An 11,427-nucleotide genomic window follows, 5' to 3' on the forward strand; every position below is an offset into this window, starting at 1 on the left:
ACTAATATTGTATTGGAGGGCTGCGTCAAACAATTATTTAAGTATAGATAGATCATCTTTCCAATCAATTAATTATTCGTTTAGTCAATACAATGTAAATATTTGGCAGTTACTTTCCACTGCTGTACACATGTTGTTAACCATGTTTTTGTTTAGCTCTGGGAGTGGTGCACCTGTTTTGTGTCTTTGATTAACACCGAGTGTATTATTTGCCAGCACCACATCGTGGAACTAAAAGCTGTTATTATTTTAACAATGCATTAGCATGAGGTTTTTTTTCTTCTTTTCTTCTTCACCTCCTGTCAAGGTGGTGCACCTGCTCACATCAGCTCCGCCTCCACCAACACCCCCCCCCCCCCCCCCCCCCCCCCCACACACACACACACCCACGCCCCCCCACGCCCCCTCTGCTCCTGACTTGACTACAGTACCCAGGCCGCACCGCGCGCTCTCCACTCTCTCGCTCTCCGCTGCGCCAGTCCGCCTCACTGACTCGCAGAACCAGTTGGTTTGGCCCAGCTTCTTCTTCTTCTTCCCCTTCCCCTGCCTTCTCACTGTGCGCGCCGCTGCTGCTGCTGTTGCCTGGTGTCAACCTACGCCGACGAGAGAAGAAGACATAGCCCTCCCTCTCCTCTGTGCGAGGGCCGCTTCCAATTTGCCTTCACTTGCCTCCTCGCCGGCACCATTGGCTTCCGCGCCGTGCCAGTCAACTCGCCTCCTTTTTTTCCCAGCCCCGAGTTGAGCAGCAACAGCTCGGAAACATCTGGCCGCCGCAGAGCGCTAGACTCCCCGTCCCTGCGCCCGCTCGCCTCGGCAGCCTGTTATGGAAATTAGTCCAAAGTCAATCTAGTTTTGTCTCCGGAGGAAGGAAAAAAGAAATAAAGAAGGAAGGAGGATTTGACGGAGGAAGCGGCGGAGACGTTGGACCGTGTTGTCTGTAAGTGCTGCCTCTTAACACCGGAGTCCGATTAAAGGAGGCTCAGGAGAGCGAGGGTGGGTTACGGAGGGGGGGAAAAGTAGCTAAACCTTCCTTAGCATTACTGTGTTGTCTCCGCACACTAATAGTTGCCATGTTGTCTCTCCCTTCTCGGTGTTTTAGTCGCTGTTGTCATAGCACCGGGGCCTTCGGAACAACTGTAAATAGCGCAACATTGTAGCCTCTTGGCTTTACTTTTGTTAGCCACGGTCGGGCTGTAGCTAGCTGCCTGGGTCAGTGTGTCTCCGCGCGCGTGTGTGTGTGTGTGTGTGTGTGTGTGTGTGTGTGTGTGTGTGTGTGTGTGTGTCCGTTTGTGTTTGTTACGTCTTCTGCTCACAAGTGTGCTGTTGTTAGTTTTGTTCTCTCATCACTTTGACTCGTTTCCTCGACGGACACGAAGCACCACGAACGGTCGCAGCCGCGGTCGGCATTTTAGTCGGGTTTGCTTTTAAATGAAGTTAAACGCGCGCGTTGGTGTGATTTATTACAAACTTATTGATCGCATTGTAGACTCGTGCGTGTCAAGGTGTTGACCGCAGCGCTGTCACGGTATTTGAAATGTGTCCAAGTCAAACAGAAGTCGAAGTGGTGCGTCGGTTGTGTGCGGCGACACCTTAGTTTCTAACACTGTAATTATAGATGCTAACTGAAACTCCAGTGGTGAAGTTAATTAAAGTTGAAGTCGTGCCATTTAATGTCTGAAGACTTTGAAAGCAGAGCGGAATGTTTGCATGAGCTTATTACACATTGTTGGAGTCGATCAAATGTTTACACCGTTAAAAAAAAAACTATTTAGCCTCTTTTTTTGTTTGTTACTACACTGGTGAATTATTGGTGAATTTGAAAGAAAAGTTCACTTATTTTATCCAGAAGTGTTTGTAATTAACGTACACAAGCTGCACGTGTTGCTGATCACGACGCATTATGAAACAAATAATCATATTATTTAGCACGACATACTTTAAAAAAAACATGTGTATGTTGTGATCAATGTGCGCGCATCAATAAAGTAATAAAGTGGCCACCGGTATGCTGAGTTAGTCTTTTAAACTTTATTAAAGGGTTTATTGTGAGAATCCGGCACTAAATTATATTGAAAAGAAAATGTGGCTTATGGCTGTAAAACTTGCTCTAAAGCGAAAGTAAAATAAGGCCGCTGTAATAAGTTTCTCCCCGGGTTATTACATGGTTGTATACTTTAGTTTCAGATTTACACCCATTAGGTTTTCTTTATGACATGTTCTCATTGTTTCCTCATTTCATTTTTGTTCCTGTCAGTTGTCCGAAGGGTCCGAGCAGGGGGGCGGTGTGTGTGTGTGCGTGTGTGTGAATGAATGAATACAAGACGAGGCTGCGGCGCTGAACCGTAAAGAAGTGGAAAACAATATCAGCTGCGTGCGTCTGTCAGTTGCAAATGTGCTGTGTCGGCGGCCTTTGTTTATGGTTATTGGACAGAGACAGAGGCATGTAGAGGAAGACAGGGGTATTTAAAAATGAGCAAAAACGTTTCTAAATGTGTTTACTCCAAACCTATGTATACGAACCACTCCCTTTCCTATTGTCTTGTTAGTTTTGGGCAGTTGTGGTTGCATGGTTTGGTGAGTGAGAACTCTTTTCTGTCCCCCCCCCCCCCCCCCCCCCCCCCCCCCACCACCCCACCCCCAAAAACAGCAATGCATTTGGTCGACCAGTGTTTTGTTTTTTTTCTCCAAGAGAGAGAAAAAGGGGGAGAAAGAGAGACAAAGTTGCGTGGTGTTGGTGTTGGTAGAATGAAAGAGGAGTCTGGTGGCAGGAGTGTAGAGGAGGCAGCATATGGCTGTAGAAAGAGCACAGCTGGAGGTAGCATCTCCATCTGAGGATGATGTCAGAGCAGCTGACAGGCTGCCATCCACCCCACCACCTCCTCCTCCTCCATCCCTCCACTGCCTCCACCCCTCCCCAGTCCTTTATTGTGAGTCTCAGCGGCAGCCTGGGAGAGTTAGTGCACTGTGTGTGTGTGTGTGTGTGTATGCGCACGCTGTGTATGTATGTGTGTGTGTTTGTGGCTGCCGATCAGCGCCAGTTAGGAGGAGGAGGAGGAGGAGGAGGAGAGGGAGGAGGGAGGTGGTATCTCGTTCCCCCTCCAACATCTCCTCCACTTTGCATCTGTCCCTCGCAGTTTGAACAGCGTTTTTTTTTTTTGCCTGCCTCCCTCTTCTTCTTCTTCTTCTTCTTCTTCTTCTCCTCTCCTCTTCTACCCACTCATTGATTCAGAGAGAGCAAGCAACGGAGAGAAAGAGAAAGAGATACACAGCCATTCCCAGCCAGAGAGCCCAGCTATTCTGCTACAGTGGAGTTAATCAAGTTGATGCATACTGCTGCAGGTATCGTCTTGTGTGCGTGTGTGTGTGTGTTTGTTTGTGCGCGTGTGAGGCAAAGTGAACAGAGTAGGAGAGTCCGGGGTAGTGGAGTAGTTATTCTGTTTTGTTGTGGGGCTCTCCGGTGTGTCAAACCAGTGTGAGCGCTATGTGGAGCTACTGGTGAGTGGTAAACTCGTGTTGGTGCTGCCGGTCTGAGGCGTAATTGCAGTCCGGGAGGCTCGCCGCTGTGTTTTAAGTTTGTAGTCTTGAGGGCTGCATTTAAAACTCTGACATTTTGTATTTTGTTTGCTCTTTGTGGTGCACAGCTTTTTGTTCAGACACTCGTTAATTGAAAGCAAAGTTACAACTGAGAAAACATTATTTTAAATATAAGTATTAGTTATTGTTATTATGATGGTAACAAAAAGTGAAATATTAATTCAAATGTATGCTTTTTTGACATTTTAATAATAATAAAAAATGTATATATATTATAATTCTTTAAATTAGTGTAATTTAAGTAAAGAAAAATAAATACATTTCTTTGTTGATAAAGGGAAAAAAATGTCTTTAAGCAGAAAATAAAATTAGCTGCTAGTTAATCCTAATCATTTTATCTGTTGTTGTTATTTTTTCTTTCAGTTAAATCTAACTCTGTAAAATTACTTGAAAGCATGTGCTGTCTTTTTTCCCCTCCTGTCGGCTGGAGTAGAGGAGACTAATTTAGAAGTTGCAGATTTGAGCTGCCTGAATTGGCTAGACAGCTGTAATCGCACTCCCTCCTAGTCTTAATCTCTTTATCTGGCTAGCAGCTGCCATATGGCCCCCGTCAGCTGGATCAGATGTGGGTAAGCCTCCCTCCCCGGCCATCCCAGCCTCTCTCTCACCCTCTCCCTCCCTGCCCCTCTGTGTGTCTCTGTCAGACCCCTGCCTGAGCTAACTGGCCGGGCCGGGCGACGGGCTGCTGCCCTCCTGAGCCTCCGCTGGCGGCTCCCTCCCCACCGCCGCCACCACCGTCTTTATTTTTAGCCATCTTTAAGGATTAGGATTGATGCTGTGACGAGCAGGGCACTTACAGTGATTGTATTGTAAATCTTCTCTTCTGGGTGGTGGTGGGTGGGGGGGTCGAGGAAGAGGGCAGTTTCTACTAGGGGACGGATGTGCGGGGTTTTTTTCTTGTAAGATTCAGATGGGAAGGAGTGTGTGAGTGACGGATGGTGTGTGGAAGGAGGAGGTGGCGGTCGGAGGGGTTTGGTCGGACAGAGGGGTGGGGGTTCGGGGGGGATGGTGGTGGAGGTGGGAGGTGGTACACCCTTGTCCCCGTAAGCCCCCTCATTTAAAGCAGTCTGAACGAGCTGGAGGGCGAGCACACACACATATATACGCGACACACAGTCTCTCACACTCACGGTGACATTCTTGGTTTAGTTTCATTCAAATGAGGTGATTTAGCTGCTTTGGTTAACACAGGGCAGAGCGGGGCCGATGTATTTTCACAGGCAGGACAGATCGACTTGGTTAACAGGTGGGACTTAATGATTTTACAGATTTCAGTCTTGTTATCGCCTTCTGTCATCCCATATTTAGTTGTTAATTTATTTGATCAACTAGATACATTTTACCAACTCTTTTTTTAAGGATACTTGATTAATTTCCCCCCTTCGTCTTACACCTAAAGCCGGTGCTCGCAGGTTAAACGGGGGACAAGCTATTTGGTTTTCAATTGGCCAGTTTTCCTGCTCGACTTAGCCTGTGGAGGTGGTTGGTAGGTAGGCTGGTACTAAGTGTGTGTGTGTGTGTGTGTGTTTGTACGTGAGGACAGTGTGTGCAGCTGAAAGCCGGTTACCTAAAAGGGCTCTGCCAGGCCAGGCCAAAGTGGGTTAATAAAAATAACCAGCGTAGGAGCAGCGACAATCCAGGAGTGCAGGCAGAGGAGTCAGAAAGAAACAGAGAGAAACAGAGAGAACGGAGAGACGGAGTGTAGAAGAATCTGTCGCTGTTGGTTTACCTGACTTTAAGTCTGTCTGTGGGTCACAATTGAATTAGTGATTGTTCTTTAATGACTGTTATTCTTTTTAATTGTAATTATCATCAGTATTCCCTTCTGTTTCCTTTCATTTATTGACGTATTAACGTAAATAACGACATAAATCCCCCTTTGGCATCGTTGTACAAATGAACAATTGCATAACTGTCTGCGTGGTGTTTTTCTAATTTGAGCAGAAATATTTGTGTTGATGCTGTGCTTGTGAGTAAAAAACAATTGTGGCTGTGCATAGGTTATTATCTAGTATACATAAAATATAGAAACACGTTTGAAATATATACGTGGTATATTTGCGTTTTCCGCTATATTTTAATTGACTTGTTATGTGTAAAGGAATTCCTCTTTGTACCTCTTTTTTACTGACGTATCTTTCCCTGATGTGTTTCTTTTCGCTCGTTCGTCCTCTTCTCTGTAGTTTCTGTCAGCATCACTCGTGAATGTGTTTTTGCCGTTTGTCTCTTCTTTCTTGCATCTCTGTTGTTGTTTTCTATATTTTCTTGTTTAAGATCATTTGCATTGTTAAAACCAAAAACCTAAATGGTGATGTATAGAGTGTCCTGATCTCTCAACTAGAATTTGATCTTTTCATATAATTCATTTATTTTTTTGCAAAATCATCCCCAATCGTCTTTGAATTTAAATTGTCTTTGGTAGGTTTTTACTTTTCCGTTTACATTTTGTGGTTTCGTGTGTTTATCTTCACTGAACAAACAAAACCCTGAAATTAAGAAATATTTTATTTAAAAAAGAACAACTGAATTAATTAATTTCAGAACTTTTTTGAAAGTCGACATTAGGTGTAAATGTCCAGTCTGACTTCACAGCTATATCAGACGTATCTAACTCTTTCTCTGTCTCTGTGTCTCTGTAGGTTATGAGGACGGCAAGATGGAGTTCCCAGACCACAGCAGACATTTACTCCAGTGTCTGAGCGAGCAGCGGCATCAGGGCTTCCTGTGTGACACCACTGTGCTGGTGGGCGATGCCCAGTTTCGGGCCCACCGGGCTGTGTTGGCCTCCTGCAGCATGTACTTTCACCTCTTCTACAAGGACCAGCTGGACAAGAGAGACGTGGTGCACCTCAACAACGACATTGTCACAGCCCCGGCCTTTTCCCTGCTCCTGGAGTTCATGTATGAGGGCAAGCTGCAGTTCCAGGACCTTCCCGTAGAGGATGTGCTGGCAGCGGCCAGCTACTTGCACATGTATGACATTGTCAAGGTGTGTAAGAAACGCTTGAAGCAGAAGGCCACGACGGAGGCAGACAGCACGCGCAGAGAAGAGGACGGTGGGTCAAGCTGCTCCGATAAGGCCGACAGCCTATCAGATGGTTCCACAGGCCGGCCTGCTACAGCAGACCTGCTGCACAGTGATGAAGATGACGAGGGGAAGGCCGAGAGAGGACCACTGTGGCTGAGGCTGCCGTCTGCAGACAGACCAGGGACACCAGCCATTGCTAGAACCAGCCCAGGGCATGGCGAGGCGGAGATGCAGGGTGGGGAAGGTCCAGGCGAGGGAGGAAAGCTGCTCTCCCCGGCCGGCAGCCCCACCAGCTCCACTGGATCCCTCTCACAGAGGTCCCATCGCTCCGTGAGCTCTCGTGGAGGGCACAGGGGCAGGAGGGTGTCGAATGATGCTACCGACTGTGTCCTGGACCTGTCGGTCAAGCCAATTGCCGGTAGCAACCACAGTAACCACCACCAGTCCTATTTCAGCGGAGCTGCTACACCAGACCGTCTCCAAAGCCCATTGGCTGTGAGGGTGAAGGTGGAGAGGGGTGTGGCTTCAGATGAGGATGAGGAACTCGGAGGTGGGGACTATGACATGGAGCATAGTGGCATCACCAAGGCAACGGTTCCCAGTGTCAACGGGGTCCTGACCCACCACAGGGTCGGAGGGCCTCTGTCGGCCCAGCGGAGGCTCGGCCTGGAAGCGCACCTGTCCGCCCTGCGAGAGGCCTCTCTGGCCTCAGAGCTGGAGCGCGAGGAAAAGCCTTCGGCCACAGCAGACGACGAGGACGTACTGAGGGGAGAAAATGAGCGCGCCCAGGCCGAGGTGGCCAGCATGGATAGTTCCCTATTGCCCTACGTCTCCAGCATGCTGTCAGCGCAACACACCCAGATCTTCATGTGCCCGCTGTGTAACAAGGTATTCCCCTCGCCGCACATCCTCCAGCTTCACCTCAGCTCCCACTTCAGGGAGCAGGAGGGCATCCGCTCCAAGCCCGCCGGAGACGTCAACGTGCCCACCTGCACCATCTGCAGCAAGACCTTCTCCTGCATGTACACGCTGAAGCGCCACGAGCGGACACACTCCGGTGAGAAACCCTACACCTGCACCACCTGCGGCAAGAGCTTCCAATACTCACACAACCTCAGCCGCCACGCAGTGGTGCACACGCGGGAGAAGCCGCACGCTTGCAAGTGGTGCGAACGGCGTTTCACGCAGTCCGGGGACCTCTACCGACACATCCGCAAGTTCCATTGCGAACTGGTCAACTCGCTGTCAGTGAAGAGCGAACCGCTGGCGCTGCCCAATGTCAGGGATTGGGCGATTGAGGACAGCTCCCAGGAACTGTGGAAGTAGAAACACTATGTTTGATGAAGGGAACGAGAGCGGAGAGTGAAAGAAGGGCAGTGAGGCGTGGAGAGGTGAAAAGGAGGTGGCAAAGTTTGATATTTGGGGTTCAAGTGAGTCATGTTCTTGTGTGTCGCAAAATCTCATTCAATTGCACTTTAATAGCACATGAAAATGTTACTACTGAGTTTTTTTTTGTTGTTGTTGTTGTTGCTGTTTGGGGTAATTTTGTTGTATTCTATTTTATTCTGAACTCTTATTTTTATTTGGCATAAGTTCTGTTTGGTGGTTTTTATTGCGTCGAAAGAAAATGGGTCCCAGTGAGAACGTCTCGCCTTCTTGAAGAGTTTTCACTCTCGTGTGTTTCATCTCAGACACAACACTCCGACGCTGGCCAGCGTCTCGGTCCCAGTTCCACAGACAGCAAACACCACCGCAGGAGTTCAGGTCGAACACACTGAAGTGAAAAAAGAATTACAATACACTAAACGGGTACTGTGATCGCCTCGCACACACAGTTTGAAGAAGTGTGTGTGTGTGTGCGATACTGCACTACTCTGGCAAAAATTTCACCTGACGTGCGTGAGTGTGTATGAGTGTGTTTTGTGTGTATTCATTTTATTTTCTACTGGCATAGAGGTGTCGTTGGCGAGGCGCTCCCTGCTTCACTTGTTAAGCTCTTTGGTGTTGTGTGTTCAGGGTAAAGCTGACCGACTGACAGACTAACTGATGGCACTCATGCAATGCACAGCCTCCTTTTTTCACTTAAAATCAATTTGAAGTATTTTCTAAAAATGAAAAGACCTTTACAAATTATTATAATAATTATTATTGTTATTAATAGATTTTTTTCTTAAATCTAGCTGGCAGTCTTTAAAACATCTCTTGTTGAAAAGGTATTTATTTTAAGGTTGTTGTATATTGTTCTGCTATAGTTTTAGAACCTAAATCCGTTTAATTATTATTATTTTTTTTAAATTAATGATTATTATTTTTTCTTTTTTTAAATTACTTTTTTTGTAATGGGACCTGCTGTTGTTGCATGATGTCCACACCTGTATATTTTAAAATAAAAATGTGAATTTGCTGTATTACTGTACACATTGTAATTGATCAAATATTTGACAACAGGCTTTCCTTTCCTTTTTTTTTCTTTTCATTTCTTTGTGAATACTACTCCAGGGTGCGGTCTGTTGAAAAACTGAATATTATTCTCACGACTACGGAAAAAAAATGCATGAACATTTGATTTTGTCTTAAAATCTTTAAGTTGTGGTTTTTGCATCGGGGGGGGGGAGGGGGGAGATGTTTGAACATAACACTTTTTGACAGTGAAAAGTTTTTCTTTTCTACTCGTAGGTCTGTCGCTGGGCTCCTAGAAGAATGTTACCGAATGTGTTTCCGTCGGATGTTGAAGCGATACGATGAAGCATTTTAAGCCTGTGTGTATATGCACTGATCTCTCTGCTGCGTGTGTTTGTGCGTGTGTTTATGAGCGTGTGGCTTGGTTATTACCAGTCAATTTAACCTACTGAAGATCTACATCCACCCAGCACTTCCTCCTCCTGCTCCTCCTCAGGCGTTCAATTTCTCCACTGCTGTGTGTTCGCTTTCCACCTCTCATGTCTCCGTCCTCTCCAGCTCCAGGCGCGGTGAAGCCATTTCTTAATTATTTCTGCTCATTGGGCACTTACTTCAGGTCTGTTGAGTGCAGTTATGCGACTCTGGAAAAAAAAGAAGAGAGAAAAAAAAAGGAAAGGCTTGAAACTGAGCTGTCCTGCTGAAAGTTGAAAGGTCAGATATCTTTGTCACGAGCTGCGCAGAGCTGAGCGGGCCGTGCTGATTCAGTACAATAACCCCCATTAGACGCAGTGGCGTGAATGTGATAAGACGTCTGTGTGTGTGTGTGTGTGTGTGTGTGTGTGTGTGTGTTTTCCTCTTGAAACATAATCCTTACTTTGAGATCGATGGGAACGAATTGGCATGCCTGAATGCACCTTTTTAAGCTAAAAGACATGAAATCAGATTTTTTGCTGAAAAGATGCCTTTATTAAAAAACACATTTCTGACGCTATGGAAGTATTTGATACTGTAGAGCATTCGGAAATAGTTGTTAAGCTCATGCTTAAATTCATGGGATTTATTGAATTTTAATCCGATAAATGATGTCTTATTATATTTTGATCATGTGATTGGAACTCTCACTTTTGTATGTGAATGTTGTGTTTGGGTTTGGGGGGCGACGCCAGTTTAATATTTTTCTTTAAACCTCTGTATCTCTAATTTTTTTTTTTTTTTATTGGACTCTCAAAGTTATGGTCAAGCGTTTATACAATCCAAAAACATTTGACACAGAGGTACTGAAAAGTGAACGCTCCACATTTCCCCTTCACTCAGTGTGTTTATATGTGTGTGTGTGTGCACGCCCCCATTGATGTGCATGTGGTGGGTGGGGTGGTTGTATGTGTTGCCCTGTCATCTGGTGGCACCTACAGGCTTTGCCAAGGCAACAGTGTGGGTGCCATTGCGGCGGTTTGCACCGCATCGTTTAATTTTTTCCTCTTCTCGAAACGTTATTTCTTCACTGGCAGCATCTCTGCATATGGGCTCACTCCATCCTGCTGTTGTTTTCATCATTACTGCTGTTTTTTGATTTTTTTTTTGTTGTTCTGTTCCTCTGGTTGTACTTGACCGCCTTAAACTGCTGTAGTCCGGGCTGTTATATTTTATTTTATTTTTTAAAAGTGTGAGCGTGGGGTGGAGTTGTGGGAGCGATGTCAACCGCTCACGACGCTGTGAAGTAGCCACCCCGACGAAACATCTCCATCTTTTGCTGTGCTTACTTGAAAACAAAGGGGGGATTTAAAAAAATTATAATTTAAAGCAAGGTATAAAAATAAAATGTTCAAATGTCGTAGACAGTTTATGGAAAGACAGATGGGGCAGACTGAGTCTGTTTTGAAAAAGGACAATCACTGTCTGGGGAGAAAAAAAACAAGCCGATTTTGATTCAGATATTCAGATATATTTGCTCCCTCTTGAGATTAAAATGATTTGCTTTTCTTTTTTGTTCCTTTTCTTTTTCAGATTTAGTCATTTTTAGCTTTGACAATCATAGTTGGGTTGATTTTTTTTTTCTCACGGGGAGTAAATTCTAATTGTGTTTAGTTTTGTAATTTTTTGGTGTGCTGTTGTTGACATTTTTAAATTGTGTGCAAACTGCAATAAATTATAAGAATCTTGAAATTCAACCTTTGTGTGAAGCTCTGTTTTTCTTTTTTTCGGACAACATAAAATCGGTCATGACTCGACTTTATGTCATCGTGAGTAATTTTACCAACAATATCTCTGTATTTCTGCTCATGTTGAAGCCTCACCGCTTCTGTACAAAAATAACTCCATCTTTTTAAGCACATTTTGATATCGGGACAAATCAGAGATGTTGGTCTTATGTGCGGCTCACACACACGCACACACACACACACACA

General features: G+C 45.5%; 1 protein-coding gene across 2 annotated transcripts; it reads left to right on the forward strand.

Annotated features, from left to right (window-relative positions):
- The first annotated feature begins 423 nt into the window (after positions 1–423).
- zbtb18 (zinc finger and BTB domain containing 18) lies at positions 424–11,190 on the forward strand. Of its 2 annotated transcripts, XM_034551982.1 has the most exons (3): positions 424–937; positions 3,230–3,339; positions 6,234–11,190. In XM_034551982.1, exons 2-3 carry the CDS (start codon positions 3,324–3,326, stop codon positions 7,946–7,948), a joined length of 1,731 nt encoding a protein of 576 aa, XP_034407873.1. In that variant the 5' UTR covers positions 424–937; positions 3,230–3,323; the 3' UTR covers positions 7,949–11,190. The 2 variants fall into 2 exon arrangements, with proteins under 2 accessions (XP_034407873.1, XP_034407874.1); XM_034551983.1 differs by lacking the exon at positions 3,230–3,339.
- The last annotated feature ends 237 nt before the right edge of the window (positions 11,191–11,427 follow it).

Source organism: Cyclopterus lumpus, chromosome 15, assembly GCF_009769545.1.
Source record: "Cyclopterus lumpus isolate fCycLum1 chromosome 15, fCycLum1.pri, whole genome shotgun sequence".
NCBI classification, from domain to species: domain Eukaryota; kingdom Metazoa; phylum Chordata; class Actinopteri; order Perciformes; family Cyclopteridae; genus Cyclopterus; species Cyclopterus lumpus.